This window comes from Chrysemys picta, chromosome 2 (genome assembly GCF_011386835.1).
Source record: "Chrysemys picta bellii isolate R12L10 chromosome 2, ASM1138683v2, whole genome shotgun sequence".
Lineage (NCBI taxonomy): Eukaryota > Metazoa > Chordata > Testudines > Emydidae > Chrysemys > Chrysemys picta.
The window spans coordinates 126475597-126494942 of NC_088792.1; the positions used below are offsets into that span (position 1 = coordinate 126475597).

The 19346-nt window shown below is 50.1% G+C and overlaps 1 protein-coding gene across 5 annotated transcripts in view; it reads left to right on the forward strand.

Annotated features, from left to right (window-relative positions):
• Window positions 1-267: 267 nt before the first annotated feature.
• LPCAT1 (lysophosphatidylcholine acyltransferase 1) overlaps window positions 268-19346 on the forward strand; it is a 175523-nt gene continuing 156444 nt past the window's right edge. For 2 of the 5 annotated variants that reach the window (XM_065584159.1, XM_065584158.1), the window contains exon 1: window positions 269-627. In XM_065584159.1, coding sequence (XP_065440231.1) covers window positions 292-627 — 336 coding nt within the window. In that variant the 5' untranslated portion in view covers window positions 269-291. Of the gene's footprint in view, window positions 628-10944; window positions 11260-19346 lie in introns of those variants that run through there. The other 3 variants (XR_010598503.1, XM_065584157.1, XM_005290067.5) reach the window with 3 other exon arrangements.

Genomic DNA, 19346 nt, shown 5'->3' on the forward strand with positions numbered 1-19346 from the left:
CTAAGTGCTGCATTAGGGGGACTGTGTTGGTGAGTATCTAAGTGGACAGTTGCTCAGTTTGACCATGTGCTTGATTGCTTGCTTGTTTGTTTGAAAAGTGTGAATTGGGAGTGCTTTGTTCCAGGTGGGCCTGACTGGTATATAAGGGCAGTCAGCAGCGAGCCAGCTGAGCGGCGAACAGAGGGAGTTTGCCTGGGAGTTCGCTTCGGGGGAGCTCACTGAGGCTTTCATCTGCAGGTTCCTCTGAGTATTTCCTGCAACAGCTGAGGAAGCTCTTAAGAGGACGGTGATATGGAAGGTGAGCGATCAGCTGTTGTAACCTGCACAGGTTGTGCCATGTTTGTCTTTCTTCCACAGGACAGAAGCGACTTTGTCTGTACAAAGTGCAAGCTGGTCTCCATATTGGAAGAGAAGGTTCGAGGGCTGGAGAAACGAGTATCGACTCTGCGTTGCATAAGGGAAAATGAAGATTTCCTGAACAGACGTCAGGAGATGCTTCTACGGCCACAATATTCCGAAGATTCAGAGCAGGCGCAGCAGGGACAGAAGGATTGTGAAGAGGTTTGGCAGCATGTGACCTCCAGAAGGAGAAAGAGGAGCGTCCATGCACCAGCAATGGAGATACAGGTGAGCAATCGTTTCCATGTTCTCTCTACAGGTACTAATGTGGAGAGTGGACTAGATGACCTATCTGAGGGAAGGGAGCAGAAGGAGACTCCACCGATTGGAAGGCAAAAGATGCACTGTCCTAGGGATGCGGGTTCCACGACCACCACTCCCAAGAGGAGGAGGAGGGTGGTGGTGGTCGGGGACTCCCTCCTCAGGGGGACTGAGTCATCTATCTGCCGCCCAGACCAGGAAAACCGAGAGGTCTGCTGCTTGCCAAGAGCTAGGATACACGATGTGACGGAGAGACTGCCGAGACTCATCAAGCCCTCAGATCGCTACCCCTTCCTGCTTCTCCACGTGGGCACCAATGATACTCCCAAGAATTACCTTGAGCGGATCACTGCAGATTACGTGGCTCTGGGAAAAAGGATAAAGGAGTTTGAGGCGCAAGTGGTGTTCTTGTCCATCCTCCCTGTGCAAGGAAAAGGCCTGGGTAGAGACCGTCGAATCGTGGAAGTCAACGAATGGCTATGCAGGTGGTGTCGGAGAGAAGGCTTTGGATTCTTCGACCATGGGATGGTGTTTCAAGAAGGAGGAGTGCTAGGCAGAGACGGGCTCCACCTAACGAAGAGAGGGAAGAGCATCTTCGCCAGCAGGCTGGCTAACCTAGTGAGGAGGGTTTTAAACTAGGTTCACCGGGGGAAGGAGACCAAAGCCCTGAGGTAAGTGGGGAAATGGGATCCTGGGAGGAAGCACAAGCAGGAGAGCGCAAGAGGGGAGGACTCCTGTCTCATACTGAGAAAGAGGGACGATAGATGAGTTATCTTAAGTGCCTATACACAAATGCAAGAAGCCTGGGAAACAAGCAGGGAGAACTGGAAGTCCTGGCACAGTCAGGGAACTATGATGCGATTGGAATAACAGAGACTTGGTGGGATAACTCACATGACTGGAGTACTATCGTGGATGGACATAAACTGTTCAGGAAGGACAGGCAGGGCAGAAAAGGTGGGGGAGTTGCATTGTATGTAAGAGAGGAGTATGACTGCTCAGAGCTCTGGTATGAAACTGCAGAAAAATCTGAGAGTCTCTGGATAAAGTTGAGAAGTGTGAGCAACAAGGGTGATGTCGTGGTTGGAGTCTGCTATAGACCACCAGACCGGGGGGATAAGGTGGACGAGGCTTTCTTCTGGCAACTAGCAGAAGTTGCTAGATCGCAGGCCCTGGTTCTCATGGGAGACTTTAATCACCCTGATATCTCCTGGGAGAGCAATACAGCGGTGCACAGACAATCCAGGAAGTTTTTGGAAAGTGTAGGGGACAATTTCCTGGTGCAAGTGCTGGAGGAACCAACTAGGGGCAGAGCTTTTCTTGACCTGCTGCTCACAAACAGGGAAGAATTAGTAGGGGAAGCAAAAGTGGATGGGAACCTGGGAGGCAGTGACCATGAGATGGTCAAGTTCAGGATCCTGACACAAGGAAGAAAGAGGAGCAGCTGAATACGGACCCTGGACTTCAGAAAAGCAGACTTTGACTCCCTCAGGGAACAGATGGGCAGGATCCCCTGGGAGAATAACATGAAGGGCAAAGGGGTCCAGGAGAGCTGGCTGTATTTTAAAGAATCCTTATTGCAGTTGCAGGAACAAACCATCCCGATGTGTAGAAAGAATAGTAAATATGGCAGGCGACCAGCTTGGCTAAACAGTGAAATCCTTGCTGATCTTAAACGCAAAAAAGAAGCTTACAAGAAGTGGAAGATTGGACAAATGAACAGGGAGGAGTATAAAAATATTGCTCAGGCATGCAGGGGTGAAATCAGGAAGGCCAAATCACACTTGGAGTTGCAGCTAGCAAGAGATGTTAAGAGTAACAAGAAGGGTTTCTTCAGGTATGTTAGCAACAAGAAGAAAGTCAAGGAAAGTGTGGGCCCCTTACTGAATGAGGGAGGCAACCTAGTGACTGAGGATGTGGAAAAAGCTAATGTACTCAATGCTTTTTTTGCCTCTGTCTTCATGAACAAGGTCAGCTCCCAGACTGCTGCACTGGGCAGCACAATATAGGGAGAAGGTGACCAGCCCTCTGTGGAGAAAGAAGTGGTTCGGGACTATTTAGAAAAATTGGACGTGCACAAGTCCATGGGGCCAGATGCGCTGCATCCGAGGGTGCTAAAGGAGTCGGTGGATGAGATTGCAGAGCCCTTAGCCATTATTTTTGAAATGTCATGGCGATCGGGGGAGGTCCCAGATGACTGGAAAAAGGCTAATGTAGTGCCCTTCTTTAAAAAAGGGAAGAAGGAGGATCCGGGGAACTATAGGCCAGTCAGTCTCACCTCAGTCCCTGGAAAAATCTTGGAGCAAGTCCTCAAGGAATCAATTATGAAACACTTAGAGGAGAGGAAAGTGATCAGGAACAGTCAGCATGGATTCACGAAGGGGAAGTCGTGCCTGACTAACCTAATTGCCTTCTATGATGAGATAACTGGCTCTGTGGATGAGGGGAAAGCAGTGGATGTGTTATTCCTTGACTTTAGCAAAGCTTTTGATACGGTCTCCCACAGTATTCTTGCCGCCAAGTTAAAGAAGTATGGGCTGGATGAATGGACTGTAAGGTGGATAGAAAGCTGGCTAGATCGTCGGGCTCAACGGATAGTGATCAATGGCTCCATGTCTAGTTGGCAGCCGGTTTCAAGCGGAGTGCCCCAAGGGTCGGTCCTCGGGCCGGTTTTGTTTAATTTCTTTATTAATGATCTGGAGGATGGTGTGGACTGCACTCTCAGCAAGTTTGCAGATGACACTAAACTAGGAGGCGTGGTAGATACACTAGAGGGTAGGGATCGGATACAGAGGGACCTAGACAAATTAGAGGATTGGGCCAAAAAAAACCTGATGAGGTTCAACAAGGACAAGTGCAGAGTTCTGCACTTAGGACGGAAGAATCCCATGCACTGCTACAGACTAGGGACCGAATGGCTAGGTAGCAGTTCTGCAGAAAAGGCCCTAGGGGTCACAGTGGACGAGAAGCTGGATATGAGTCGACAGTGTGCTCTTGTTGCCAAGAAGGCTAACAGCATTTTGGGCTGTATAAGTAGGGGCATTGCCAGCAGATCGAGGAACATGATCGTTCCCCTTTATTCAACATTGGTGAGGCCTCATCTGGAATACTGTGTCCAGTTTTGGGCCCCACACTACAAGAAGGATGTGGAAAAATTGGAAAGAGTCCAGCGAAGGGCAACAAAAATGATTAGGGGTCTGGAGCACATGACTTATGAGGAGAGGCTGAGGGAACTGGGATTGTTTAGTCTCCAGAAGAGAAGAATGAGGGGGGATTTGATAGCAGCCTTCAACTATCTGAAGGGGGGTTCCAAAGAGGATGGAGCTCGGCTGTTCTCAGTGGTGGCAGATGACAGAACAAGGAGCAATGGTCTCAAGTTGCAGTGCGGGAGGTCCAGGTTGGATATTAGGAAACACTATTTCACTAGGAGGGTGGTGAAGCACTGGAATGTGTTACCTAGGGAGGTGGTGGAGTCTCCTTCCTTGGAGGTTTTTAAGGCCCGGCTTGACAAAGCCCTGGCTGGGATGATTTAGTTGGGGATTGGTCCTGCTTTGAGCAGGGGGTTGGACTAGATGACCTCCTAAGGTCCCTTCCAACCCTGATATTCTATGATTCTATGATTCTATTATAAGGATATTGTTAAAATGAAAGTCTTACTTAATACTTTCCATTTCAAATGCTTTAACTGTTTTCCTTTTTTTTCTGTATCTTTAATAAAAGGTAAAATGATGTTTAATTGTGTGTTTGCCATAGTATTAAGAAGGCTGAGGTCTCTATATACCAAACCCTGCGTAACACAGTTTAATGTTGGACAGTGACTAGGTTATGTAAACACCTTTTACCCTTTGAGTTTGGACCATGTATTCATTCTAAATGAATATAACACCACATTCCTCCCACACACGCACAATATAGACCGGTACTTAAGGAGTACCTCATCCTGATCTCTGGTTTGATTCAGTGGTTTTTAATTACACACTCCTGGGCAGGCGCGTCACCAGCTTTTTTGCCGCCCTAGGCGGCGGAAGGTCCCGCCCCGAACAGAGGCGACGGAAGGTCCCGCCCCCGAAATATTGCCGACAACCGGGGCGGCCGAAGATCTGGCCGCCGCGTTCGCCAACCCCCAAATGTTAGCGCCCTAGGCGATTGCCTAGGTCGCCTAATGGGTTGCGCCAGCCCTGCTCCTGGGCATTGTAAGTTAATACATTGGTGCAGATGCAATAAAAATTCTGAAAATACAGAAAGCATCAGGATCTAATGGGTTTTTGGCCAAATTTCTACAACTCGTTAAGAAATATTTATAGTGAAGTGTTTCCTATAAAATTGACATTCAGAGATGGGCAATGAAAATGATTAGAGGAATGGAAAATTTCCATATGAAGATTGATTGAAAAGATAGAGACTCTACTTTAGAATGGAGATGAGTAAGAGGACCACTAATAGGCATAATGCAACCTTTAACTGAGCTGGTTAGGAAGAAGCTTGCCCTATGGTCAAGATGTGATACACAGATTCCTCAGCAAAGGGTCTCCTTTTCTTTGCAAACAAGTCTCACCTCAGATCTAACAAACTCACTACACCAGACATGTCTTGCAGGATATTTCTCCATAAAGAATAGCATGTAAGGTGTCTAGAGATAGCTTGTAACTTGTTAAGATTCATAATCATTGTGAGATGTATGCATGGGTAACATTTAAGTAATAATGTAATTATGCTGAAAATATACTTTATGGACTTGGAGTAAAAGTTAATCAAGGATAAAATGTCTCAGTGATGGCCCATTCACGCAGGAGGGAGTTGTCACTCTGTCCTGTTCAGCTGATGATGTAATGCAAGGCTTAATGGTCTAGCTTGCCTTGCTCTATCCCAAGACTTAACAATGGAAAACCATCAGAAACAACTGAAACCACTTGGAGATAAAAAAAGTAATATTATAACAGACAATCACCCTGCATAGGAATAAATACAAAGGACCATTTCCGTATAAGAGGGGGTTTGGAAAAGCACTCTGTATCCTTTCATCTTGGGGATTGGGAACAGTCTCACAAAAAATTGGATCCTGGTTCCTGTGAAGCCTGTCTACTTTATTCCTTAAGAAACAGGGGCGGCTCTAGGCACCAGCAAAGCAAGCACCTGCTTGGGGCAGCCCATTTGCAGGAGCGGCAGGGATCCAGCATGGGAGCTGAGAACCAACAGGGGGCCCTGGGAGCTGTAGTTCCTTGGTTAGCTCCCTGCCTATAGAGCCAGCCCTGGAGCAGGGAAAGAACTACATTTCCCAGCATTCCCTTGGCCACTACCAACAGGAAAGAGGGGGAGGGAGTGAGGTAGCTGAGACCTCATGCTGCAGCCTGCCCTGAATGGAGAGCTGCACTGTGAGTAGGGATACCATATTTTAACATTAAAAAAATAGGACACTCCACAGGGAGGGAGGGTAACCTCACCCTGCCACCATCTACTCCCTCCGACTGCCCCCCACAGAAACCCCAACTCATCGAATCCCCCATCCCCTGATCACCCCCCCAGGACCCTACCCCCTATCTAAGCGCTGCTGCTCCTTGTCCCCTGATTGCCCCCTCCTGGGACCCCATCTAAGCCTCCCTTCTCCTTGTCCCCAACTGCCTCTTCCTGAGACACCCCCCACAACTTCCACCCTAGGACCCCACCCCCTACCTGTCCCCTGACAAACCCCTGGGACTCCCATGCCTATCCAACCGCTGCCTGTCCCCTGACTGCCCCCCCAACCCCCTGACCCATATAACCCCCCCTTCTCCCTGCCCCTGACTGCCCCCCCCCCGATTCTCTGCCCCATCCAACCCCCCAGCTCCCTTACCGTGCCACTCAGACCACCGTGTCTGGCTCCGCGCAGCGCCAGACCACCGTGTCTGGCTCCGCGCAGCGCCAGACACACTGCTGCATACATGCTGCCATGCTCCCCCGCAGAGCCACAGCCCCCTTCCCCCCTCCCCCAGCACCTGCCTTCCAGATTTGAACACCTCAAAATTCAGGAGTGCTCAAGCTCAGTTTGGGCAGCTATTACTTCATTTCTCCCAAATCAAATATACTGATCCACTGTAACTTGCTGTAGAAAAAGTAGGATAAATTTGAGCAAGAAATGCTTCCCAGTGGTTATTAGGACTGGAATTGCTATTTTCAACAGCCATTGCCTTTTTTGTTTGTTTGTTTGTTTGTTTGTTTGTTTGTTTGTTTGTGTAAAAGGAAGACAGTGATATTGCATTGGCAAATTCCCCATAGAAAGAAAGAGTGGAACAAAAGAATAATAAAGGCACCTCAACTTTTCCTCATTTATGTAGGACAGTCTTATCCAATCACACAAGCTGAAAATTGTTCCACTGTACTGCACTTCTGTAACCATATGGGAACCAATCCTGTCTGTGTTCTGTGCACATCTAAAATTCCTGCTGAATGACCTGCCATGGGAGCGAGTTACCAGTGACCCAGGTCTGCGGCGGAAGGAAGGTGCAGGTGGGGAGGGGAGAGAGCCCAGGTCTGGGGCGGCAGGAGGTGTGTGTGGGGGGCAATGGTGGGGGGGGAATGAGGGAACCCAGACCTGGGGCGACAGGGGGTGTGGGTGGGGGGGGAGAACCCAGGGCTGAGGCAGCAGGGGGGTGCAGCGAGGAGCCCAGAGCTGGGACTGGGGGGCAGCCAAAATTTTTTTTGCTTGGGGCGGCAAAAAAACTAGAGCCAGCCCTGTTAGGAAAGGTGACTAATTAATAACTGTAGACCCAAGTTTGTGTTTTATTATTTTATTTCAGAGTAGCAGCCGTGTTAGTCTGTATCCGCAAAAAGAAGAACAGGAGGACTTGTGGCACCTTAGAGACTAACAAATTTATTAGAGCATAAGCTTTCGTGGACTACAGCCCACTTCTTCGGATGCATATAGAATGGAACAAGAATGTTCCATTCTATATGCATCCGAAGAAGTGGGCTGTAGTCCACGAAAGCTTATGCTCTAATAAATTTGTTAGTCTCTAAGGTGCCACAAGTCCTCCTGTTCTTATTATTTTATTGTGTATTTAACCATTTGTTTCCACAATTCTCTCTTGTTTCTAGTCAACTCTCCATTTTTTCTTCAATTCTTTCTTTTGTTTTATTATAAGTATTGAACAGTGTTGTGTGTTATACAAGAGCGGTGATTTAAACTGGTAAACTGAGTACACTGCCCATTGGGCAGTGCTGAGGATCTGGGAATTCTGTGAGTAGCCAGGGAAAGGGGCTGGATATCACAAAGAAATGATTCAAAGTGACTCTGGGACTGGGTGCACCTATTGTTAATCTGCAAGAAACAGGTCTGGCATTGCCCAGAGAAGAGTGCTTGAGTGACTGAAAGGCTGGTGGTATAAGGGAGCTTACGCCCAGACACCACACACCACACTGTTTTGCTGGTGACAGGAGGAGGTAACAAGGTGACTCTGTGGCCTGGGTGTCCCAAGAATGGCCACACAGGTTATTCCATAGCTGCCAAATTTAGGGTTTCTTGTACCTTCCTCTGAAACATTTGATACTGGCATCTGTAATACAGGAAACAGGACTAGAAGGACCATGATCCAATGGCTGTGATCCAATGGCAATTCCCTTGATCATATTTAACCATCTTTTATTCTATCCTGTCTCTAGACAGGGCATGTCAAAATCTTGCTGCTTTTTCCTTCACATTTACAAGATCCAGACCTTTTTCTGTCTTCATCATCAAAATTCAGTTTCAAATTATCTTCCATCTTGACCCTAGAATGGGCCAGGTAATAGGCTGGCAGTCCAGCACTTCTTTTTGAGGATGCCATCTTTTTTTCCAGAATCTCAGCTTTCATTTAAAAAATAAAAAGTAAGTTTTAAAAATATGTCTAGCTCTTATGATTGCACAGAAAATGTTGAAAACACAGAACAAATGTAACCAGTTCAATTATGTGTGCCTTAAACTAAACCATTTGAAACAATAGCTCTGAGAGGTGTAAACTGCCCAGTTACCTCAAAACTCCAATACCCCCACAGCAGCCCCCCAACTCCATGCCCCGAAAACAAAACCTTAATCTCCACCTGAAGACAGCCTCCTCTATCCCCCAAAACAAACACCCAACTCCCCAGGGAAACAACCCCTCCCCCGAACTCAAATATCCAATTGTAATTTAAATGTCAATATTAACTATTGCATCGATTTCAAAGTATTTAGACATGTGAAAAGGATCACAGATCTGTATAATCTACCGCAGCGGTTTTCAACTGTCCGTTCATGGCCCCCTGGGGGTCCATGAGCCCTTTCAAGAGGTCCATGGGGCCCTGTGCCTGAAACCCAGACCCCGAGCCTTAGCGCCCCCCGTGAGGCTGAAGCCCCGATCCCCACCAGCACCCTCTGCGGAGCTGAAGCTGGGAGGTGCAGGGCTGAAGCCCCGATCCCTGCCGGCGCCCCGTGGGGCTGAAGCTGGGAGGCACAGGGCTGAAGCCCTGATCCCCACCAGTGCCCTCTGCGGGGCTGAAGCTGGGAGGTGCGGGGCTGAAGCCCCGAGCTCTGTTGTGTGGTGGCACAAACAGCTCCCTGGCAGAATTTCCTATCTAGGCTATACTGATCATGCTCACCCGAACTGAGCAGGCTCTGTAGGTAACTGCTATTGGTGGGAAAATGTGCCTGCTGCTGTTTTTGCCATTACACCGGGCAGTATGGGGCAGCTGCTGCTCTGGCTGGTGCCATGGAGCAGGCAGCCACAGCATTCCCTCCTTTCCTGCTGGTGCCCCAGGTTGAAGCTGGTCCTCAGCTCCCGAGTCCCAGCCCCCTTTGCTCCTGCAGAGGCAGCCAGTAAGAGCCGCCCGGGTGGGGAGACCCGGCTCTGTGGCTGGCAGACCCCTCCAGGAACAGGGACCCAGCACACAGCCCCTAGTACCCCCCTCCCTGTACACAAACCCAGCTACCCCCTTCCCTGCACCCTGAGCTACCTGCACAGCCCCCAGCCACCCCCCTCCTTGCACCCACAGCTACTCTGTGCACACACAGCCCAATACCCCCTCTGCACCTTGAGCTACCCTATCTGCATGCAGCCCCTAGCTACTCTTCTCTGCACCCTGAGCTACCCCACTACCTGAATACAGCCCCTAGTTACCCCATCCCTGTGCCCTAAACTGTTGAGTTGAGTCGGGGGTGGAGGTGGCATTCCCTGGACTGCTGGCCCCTGCTCCCACCCAAAAGAAGTCAAACTATGCCTATGCCCAAAGCCCCTGCCCCCTCCCCCCCATCCCCGTCCCCGGGCCCTGGAGTTTTTATAGCATGTCGAGCAGGGCCTCAGAGAGAAAAAGGTTGAGAACCCCTGTGAATGGTGTCTCATTTTAGTACTACCAGAGGATGGTGATTGAGAGAAGACAACCACTTTTTCCCCAATCTGACCTGTAGAGCCAAAAGTTTAGAAACAGCCCAGAAGGCATCTGAGCCCCCAAGGGAGGGGAAGCCAATCCCACAGTCCCCAGCTGGCAGCATTACCAACCTTGGTAATATTTTGCAGATTGGGCCACATTGAAAGGCTATAGCAACAATTGAATCTGCAATAGCTGACTTTCTGGGCTATAAATTACTTTATGAAATTTGGATGATTTTACTTATAACTTGGCTGCTTCCCTGTCCCTCTGTCTTTGCTGCAACCTGGTGGCCTTTCAAATCAGCAGACACTGAAATGCATGCACAGCTTGATCAAAACCACCTTTGCCAGCCAGCACAAGACATGATGCAGCACATGTACCATTGGGAACAGAGCCCTGCCAGCTATGGCAAAGCAGGGCTTCCCATTGGCCGCTATTTGGGGGGTGGCTAGAGTTTTGTTTTGAGGGGGTTGGGGAGGCTGTCTTCCACTGGGGGTTAGGGTTTTGTTTTGGGGGCATCGAGGGCTGTTCCAGGGGTGGGTTTGGGTTTTGTTTCCCAGGAGTCGGTTCTAATGGGGTTGTGGTTTTTCTTCTGGGAGCGGGTTGGGGGGCTATTCTGGGGGAGTTGGGGGTAAGCTGATGTGGGGTGGGTCTGGGTCCGTGTGTTGCGGGGGGGGGGGGAGGAGGAGCTGCTGCAGGGAGGGGAGCTGATGCTGGCTGGGTCCAGGTGTTGGGGGGGCTGCTGCGGGCTGGGTCTAGGAGTAGCGGGGGGGGGGGGGGCTGGGTCCAGGTGTTGCGGGGGGACGGGGCTGCTGCGAGCTGGGTCCGGGTGTTGCGTGGGGTGGGGGGGTGTCTCTCCTCCCGATTCCCGGCGGGTGTCGGTAGCTGCCTCCCCCACGCGCAGAGACGAGCTCGGCAGAAGCCGCCTCGGCGTCCAGGCGCATGCGCGGATCCCCGGGAGGGCGGGGCAGGCGAGCGGCGGCGTTGGTCCGATCCGGGTCGTACATCCTCTTGCTGCCGTCGCCGCCGGTGGGATCCGGGCTGCGCAGCATCCTGCGCCGCGCCCCCCGCTCCGCCGCGCCCTCGCCAGGACCAGCCCGGCGGTTGCGCGCGCCCTACTCTGCGATGAGGCTGAGCAGCCGCGGCAGGGGATGCTGCGCGGCGGGCGGCAGAGAGCGCGGCCCGCCCCCGCGGAGCCCCTTCGTGCACCAGCTGCGCCTCAGCGCCCTGCAGAAAGCCAAGGTGGGTGCCCGCTTCTCCCCCTCCCCCCCGCCGGAGTGGTTGTGCCTGTCTGGCCGCGCTGGGGCGGGGATTCCCGCTGCTGCCTTGCGGGGCCCCGCTGGGGTCACAGGGCGCATGGCCCGGCTGAACCGCTAACGTGCTGCCCGCCCAAAATGTTGCCGCCTTCCCCGCGGGACCCCACCTGGCTCACCAAGCCCCTGCCGGCCCGGGGCGCTTGGCAAATCCTCTGCACTGCGCTGGCCCCAGTGCGAGCCCCAGAAACATGCTAGAAACATCTAGTTTACGTGAACTGCTTAATAAATGGACTAAAGGGGAAATTTGAAAACAAACATAATTCAACACATCTTTTAACAGGCAAAAAGTCTTGTGTGTGTGCAAGTTTATATTCACAGAAGTTGTGTGCAAGTAAGAATTTTTTATACAACATTTGTCAGCAGTGACTTGGAGGTGCAAGTTTTAACCCACTGAAATAAATACGTTTCATCATCGTTTGGTTTTCATATTTGTGAGGGGCTAGCTACATTATTGCCTACCACATTGCTCACAAATTTCCCTGCGTGCATGGATAATGTATGTATTCTTTTGCATGCAAAATACATCCCAAGACAAGAAAACAGTGATAAGAAACAAATGTTTCCAAATTAAAAGTGACCTTTTTCTAGATTGGGGGTGGGGGAATTGTGTGATTTGAGAAGGACAGTTGGGAGAATTGCCTTTCATAAGCTGTAGACTATGGTGACACTTTGAATGTTTGCAAGTTCTTTCTTGGTTAAGCCTTTTTTTTTTTTTTTTACTTTAAGGATATGGTGTTTGAGTAATGCATTTCACTAAAAAGGAGTGAGCCATCCATGCAGCAGATGGGGCATTATGACATGAAAGTTAATAGATCATGAAAATAATGATTTTGTTTTGTTATTGTAACCACATGGTAACAAAATATTGTCATTGGAAGTAATGAACTTCTACTCTCCTAGTAGAATTTTGAAAGGAGATATTCTTAATTTCCTAAGAAATTATATATTCCTCTTGGGTGCAAGTATAATGTTTTTCAGATGGGAAGTCAAGAATTCAGAAGTAAGTAAATGCCAGAACTAAGGTAGCCTATGCAACTTTAATTCAGTGCCCTTGTGAGCATACAGCTTCTAATAACATGACTGCTTACTGTCTTTTCCACTGGACCCCTGCCTCATTCAGTTCATAAGATGGATGGTGCTCACTGAATGAATAGCTATTCATTATTTCTTTTTATCCTTGTCATTCAGTGTGTGGCTCCAGGCTTTATTAATGGTCTGCCATTCAAACTCTGCACTAAATTAATTTCCTCGTGGCCTTTTCTTCCTAAAGCATTCGTCACTAACATCTGAGTTTTCACAAACATTAGTAAACTACCTGACAGGGATATTGTGAAGATTAAACTGTTATTTTTAAAGCTGGCTGAAAAAGGGAATCCCTTTCTGTGAAAAATGTTGCATTTAAAAAAAAATTGCATTTGAATACTGCTGAAAATGTGAACTATTTTTATGGAATGGGATTTAGAGCAAAATTTTGATTAGGGCGAGTGGAACCAGAATTTTCTGGCTGCCTCTTCTCCCCCCCCAGGCTGTTGCCACTTCCCCTTGTTAAATTGACAAGAGCCTTCCACTGGGCTGCTGAAGAGGCAGAGAACTTCAGCACTTTGACTCCCAACCTCCTCCTTAGGCCTGGGGAAAAAGAGGCAGACCACCTGGTTTCTTTTCCTCTCCCAAAGTTGGAGAGGAGGTGGGGAGGCAAGGCAGAGTGCCCTGGTGTTCTGCCCCTCTCTCTTTCTCCCAGAGCTAGCCCTCCTAGAAATCTTTTGTCAGTTTCACTGGAAGAAAGTGAAATTGACAACAGCAATTCAGGCAGGCAGCCATGGAGCCATCATTTCTATTTTCTCAATGGAAAATTGAAATAGGTTGGCAAAAACTGAAATTTTTCTCAAAGAAAATTTTGGTTTTGACAAAAGGGCATTTTCTGGCAGAAAAGCATTTTGACAAAAAACTTCCAAGGAGCTCTAGGTGTTTTTCCTAATTTATGATCTTGGCAAAGACTCCCATCTTTAAAGTGTTGACTAATTTTGGATGCGCAAGCAGACATGCCTTGGGCTTGATTTTTGTATTTAGGGTTTTTTTTATAGCATTTTATATGTTCAAAATACAGCTCATAGGTACTTAAGTGGTAGATGTGAGGCTCAGCCCTTCTGCAAATGAGGCCCCAAGATGTCCCAAGTTAAACAATCATCAGATGATGCCACTTGTGGAAAAGTTTTTGGTTTAAGTCACTTTCTCAGCATTACATAGAAACTGTGAGGCACTGACAAGGACAGATTTCAATTTAGGGTGGATTCAGATGTTTTAACCAACCTTTTCTTTCTTACAATCTCTGGCCTCGTTCTCTACCTTCTTATGGCTCTGTGGGAGGGATGTCCTGTTCCTGCTGGTGCTAGAGGAGGAGCCTGATGGTGGTGTTGCATGGCTTCTGCTTAGCTGTTGCTGGGAGGGAGAGGAAGTGGTGTGGAGCTCTCTCTCCACCCCGTTCACTCCCCAACTGTTTCTGGTGACTGACTGCATGCCTCCAGCTGCCTGGGGCTATAGCAGCATAACTTCCTGCTTCCTTGCAAAATGCATGTGGGCACATGTGCTCCCCCTTGAACTTTCCACCCCTTTCTTCCCTCAGCCTGCACTGGGCTGGTGGGCCTCCTTCTGCCTGACCACCAGCCCCTGCCCCCCACTTTGTGTTTCACTGTTCTCACCCATTTTGCATTGGTCCCTGCTCCCAACCTTGTGATTTGCTGCTCCCACCTGTCTGTCTCAGGCAGATCTGTCCCCTTTGCAGCTCTCTGCTCCTGCCCATCTGTCTCATGTGGGTCCCCCCCACCTTTGCAGTTTGCTGCTTCCATGGGTCCCCTGCCTCTTTGTGGTTCAGTGCTCCCATCTGTCTATCTCATGAGTCCTCCCAGCCACCCTTGTGGTTTGCTGCTTCTGCCCATCTTGTGTGGTGCCTCTTGTGATCGCCTCTCTCCTTGTTATTGACTGCCATTCCCAGCCAACCTGTCCAGTGTATTTGTGCATGCCTGTGCTTGTTTCTCCCTTCCCCATTGTGATGTTCCCCTCTGGTGTTGTCTGGACCAGTGATCTGCTAGGCCACTCCAATCCTTGACTCTGGGAGCCAGCCTTAACCTGCTCTGCTGTGAGAACCCCCACTCCTGGACTGTTCACGCATAGCCTCTGGCATGTAAGCTGCTCCCAGCTACTTGCAAGCAAATGACACTAGCCAATATCTCCGGTCCCAGACGCAACCCTAGGAATCTCCATCTTGCAGTGTCCAGTAATGCCTGCTGGACGCTGCAAGCTTATATAAGTTCGTCAATTTAGCAAAAAAATTGATATGTACCAGGCTTGTTATCTCAAATAGAGTCTCTGACACACTTCAAACCAAATGCACTGCTTCAGGTAGAATAAACAAACAAAATTATGAAGTACAAAGATAGATTTTAAGTGATTATAGGTCAAAGCATAACAAGTCAGATTTGATCAAATGAAATAAAAGCAAAACGCATTCTAAGCTGATCTTAACACTTCCAGTGTCCTTACAAACTTAGATGCTTCTCACCACAGGCTGGCTGGTTACTTTTCAGTCAGGCTCTCTTCTTTGATCAGCACTTCAGTCGCTTGGTGGTGGTGTCTCTAGAGGTAGGTAAAAGAGAGAAAGCATGGCAAAATGTTTCTCCTTTTATCATGTCCTTTCTTTCCGCCAGGCTTTGCCCCCACCCCCGTTCAGAGTCAGTTGAACATTACCTCATCGCAGTCCCAAACTGCCCAAAAGAAGGGGGTGACTCCCTTGAGGATCTAAGAGATTCTTTTGTTGTTGCCTAAGCCAGTGTCCATTGTTCCTGTGAGGCTGGGTTGGGTTTGTCCCATCCATGCCCTGACAAGGTGTGAACTGCCTCTCTGTTCTTGGAGAGTTTTTGCATGGGCTTGCTTTAAGCCATGAGGATACATTTTCCGCCTCATAACTATTGTGACAGACCCAGACCAGTGGAGTACAGGAGTCTGGTAGAGGGCAAATATACTGGTCACTGGATGAGTAGTTTTCTGTTCCCTGAGTGACCAGAGCAGGGGCTGCATTAGAGTAATCAGGAACCTGCTAGAACCAGTTAAGGCAGGCTAATTAGGACACCTAGAGCCAATTAAGAAGCCGCTAGAATCAATTAAGGCAGGCTAATCAGGGCACCTGGGTTTTAAAAGGAGCTCACTTCAGTTTGTGGTGCGAGTGTGAGGAGCTGGGAGCAAGAGGTGCAAGGAGCTGAGTGAGAGGGTGTGCTGCTGGAGGACTGAGGAGCACAAGCGTTATCAGACACCAGGAGGAAGGTCCTGTGGTGAGAATAAGGAAGGTGTTTGGAGGAGACCCTGAGGAAGTAGCCCAGGGAGTTGTAGCTGTCATGCAGCTGTTACAGGAGGCACTATAGACAGCTTCAGTCCACAGGGCCCTGGGCTGGAACCCAGAGTAGAGGGCGGGCCCGGGTTCCCCCCAAACTTCCCAATTGACCTGGACTGTAGGTTTTTCCAGAGGGGAAGGTCTCTGGGCTGTTCCCCTCCCGGATAGCGAACATAAGGTAGGGTAGTAGGGTGTTCCAATCCTTCCCGTCCCGACTTACCACCTTCCTTATCATAGCCTTGAGGGTTCGATTAAACCTTTCTACTAACCCATCAGTCTGCAGATGGTAGACCGAAGTTCTCAGGGTATGTATGTGGGGCAGCGTACAGAGGTTCTTCATTAGCTTCGACATAAGTGGGATTCCTTGGTCGGTTAATATCTCCTTCAGTAGCCCCATTCGGGCAAAGATCCCCACCAGCTCTTTGGCTATAGTTTTAGAGGCCGTGTTCCGCACGGGGGCGGCTTCTGGGTAGCGAGTAACATAGTCCAAAACAACAAGTATATATTGGTGGCCCCGAGCAGCCTTCTCCAGGGGTCCCACTAGGTCCATGACTATTCGCTCGAAGGGGACCTCTATGATGGGAAGGGGTACTAAAGGTGCCCTCAAGTGGGGACGGGGACTGTGCAGCTGACACTCCGGGCAGGAGGCACAGTACCTCCGCACTTCTTCATGTATTCCGGGCCAGAAGAACCGTCGTAGGACTCGTGCCAGGGCCTTCTCTACCCCCAAATGCCCCCCAAAAAGATGACTATGAGCAAGACTTAATACAGCGTTCTGGTGTTTTTGAGATACTAGGATCTGCTGTATGTTCTGCCCCTGTACTGGTGCAACCCGGTACAAGAGATCCTTCATTATGAAGTAGGGTCCTGGTCCCTGGGTTTTCCTTCCACAGGGACCCCATCTATTTCAGTCACCTCCTTCCTAATGTTGTCATAGCTTGGGTCTTCTGCCTGGTCCCGTCCAAAATTTCCTCTCCCGGGGCTAATCTGCCCAAGATCTAGGGGCCCAGTCTCTGTTGCCTCTACTGGTTCAGAAGCATTAGGGTGGGGGTCAGACTCAGGTGCTTTTCCCTCCTGCGTGGCCTCCTTTTCAGCTGCGTGGGTCCGCCAACCTACAAGAGCGACCCTCTGGCTTTGGGTCAGTATTCGGGTTCCCAAGGCCTTAGCTGCCCTTCTTTCCCTTTTTGTCTTTCTATCCTGTCTGGGAGTGGAGAACAAATCTGGGGATATTTCAGAGAAGATTGGGGGTTGACAGTCTGCTGTGGATGCTTCACTAATTTTAGGGTCCCCATCTTTCTCCAATCCCCCTACTGGGAGTAAGTTTCCAAACCCTGGGAAGTCCCTCCCTATGACCACCGGGTATGGGAGTTTAGGGACTACTGCTGCTACCTCAGTAGTGTTCCCTTGGATCTCGATTTTTACTGGGATGGTGGGGTAGTAACTAACTGTCCCATGGACACATGTTATCCCCGTACGTTTAGCCTGTAGCAGCTGACTGCGCTTCACGAGCTTCCCTGAGATAAGCGTGATAGCACTCCCCGAATCAACCAGTGCCGTGGTCCCTACCCCATTTAGTTTCACTGGTCTCGTATACATATGTGGGTTAGTGAGACCCCCACAAGGTGGATTAGGGAGCATGGATCTGCCCAGTTCCCCAGGTTACACTGCATAGGCTCCTCAGAATTGGGACACTGGGCAGCTATGTGTCCCCACTCCCCACAGACATAACATCTGTATGGAGCCCTAGGCGTTCCCCGGTCTCTTGGTTTGGGCAGTCTAACATCACGATCCTCTTCTCCCTCAGGGCTCCGACTCTTTGTGGCCTCTGATGGGCCTTCAGCCTCTCTTTTTCCACCTGGGCCCTCCTGGTGGCCCAGTCACCCGAACTTTAGGGCTTGGTGCTGCTAGTTTAACCCGGGGTGCCTCTTCCTTAACTGGTCGGGTCAGCTCCCTCGCTGTCCTTCGCCTCTCTACCAGGGCGACAACCTCATCATAGGTGAAGGGTTCGTTCCAGCTTACCCAGGCACGAAGGTCTGGTGGTAGTCCCCTCATGTATCAGTCGATGATCAGAACCACTAGTATCTGTTCCGGACTCCGGGACTCTGTTTGCAACCACTTTCGTGTGAGATGGATGAGGTCATACAATTGGGACCGTGGGGTTTTGTCTTCCTGGTACCTCCAACCGTGATACTGCTGGGCCCGCACTGATGTCGTTACCCCAGATGTGGCCAGGATCTCTGCTTTCAGCTGGGGGTAGTCTGCCGCAGCCTCTTCAGGCAGATCATGGTAGGCCTTCTGGGCCTCCCCACACAGGAATGGGGCAAGGATGCCAGACCACTGATCTCGAAGCCAGGCCTCCCGTAGGGCTGTCCTCTCAAAGGCCAGAAGGTATGCCTTTACATCATCCTCCCGTGTCATTTTCTGCAGCCAATGGCTGGCCCGTATGAGCCGCGTCCCATCATGGCCGCGATTCAGCTCTGTAAGGGACTTTACCTGGTTTACAGTTCCCGCAACATAGCTCGGTCTTGAGCAGCCTGGTCCATCAGCAGGCGATTAGTCTCTTGCTGCAGCCGCACTGCCTCCTGTTGGGCGGCCTGGACACGGGTAGCCTCCTCCTGGGCCGCCGTAGCTTGTATCAGTGCCCGCACTACGTCATCCATTGTGGTGAAAAAAAATAAACCCTCTCCTTTTGTGTGTGTGTTCTTTTTTTTAAATCACCCTCCTTCTTCCACCGTGCTGTGCACCCCAAGATCCCACTCTGACACCAGTGTGACAAAGTTCCTCCTCTATCTTGGTGGGTCCTGTGCTTATTGGCGGATTTTCTTGCCTCAGAGATTCACCAGGTGCCCTGATTAGCCTGCCTGCCTTAACTGGTTCTAGCAGGTTCCTGATTACTCTAGTGCAGCCCCTGCTCTGGTCACTCAGGGAACAGAAAACTACTCATCCAGTGACCAGTATATTTGCCTTCTACCAGACTCCTGTACCCCACTGGTCTGGATCTGTCACATATCCCTCCCCCCTGCTCAACGCCAAGGGTTTGGGCAGCTTGGGACGCCAGACAGTGCACACGTGACAAGCCATCGGCTTTGCCATGACGGCTCCCTGCTCTGTGTTGCACACGGAACTGGAAAGGTTGGAGGGATAAGAACCATCTGGTCACCCTGGTGGTGTTCTCCTTGTTCCGCTGCATCCATTGAAGAGGGGCGTGATCGGTCACGAGGACAAATCTCCCCCCGAGCAGGTAGTAGCGCAATGTTTCCATGGCCCATTTTACAGCGAGGCATTCTCTCTCCAAGATTGCATATTTTCGTTCCCTTGGAAGGAGTTTCCGACTGAGGTATAGAATTGGGTGTTCCTCCTCCCCGACCATCTGGGATAGAATGGCCCCCAACCCTACTTCCGATGCATCCGTCTGCAGGATAAACTCCTTGGTAAAATCAGGGGCTATCAGTACGGGGTTACTGCAGAGGGCAATCCGTAGGTCTGCGAATGCTTCCTCTGCTGCGTCAGACCATCTCACCAGATCAGGTCCACAGGCTTTCACTAGGTCTGTCAGGGGGCTTGCCCTTGTGGCAAAGTGGGGGATAAATTGTCGGTAATACCCCACCACACTGAGGCACGCCTGGACTTGT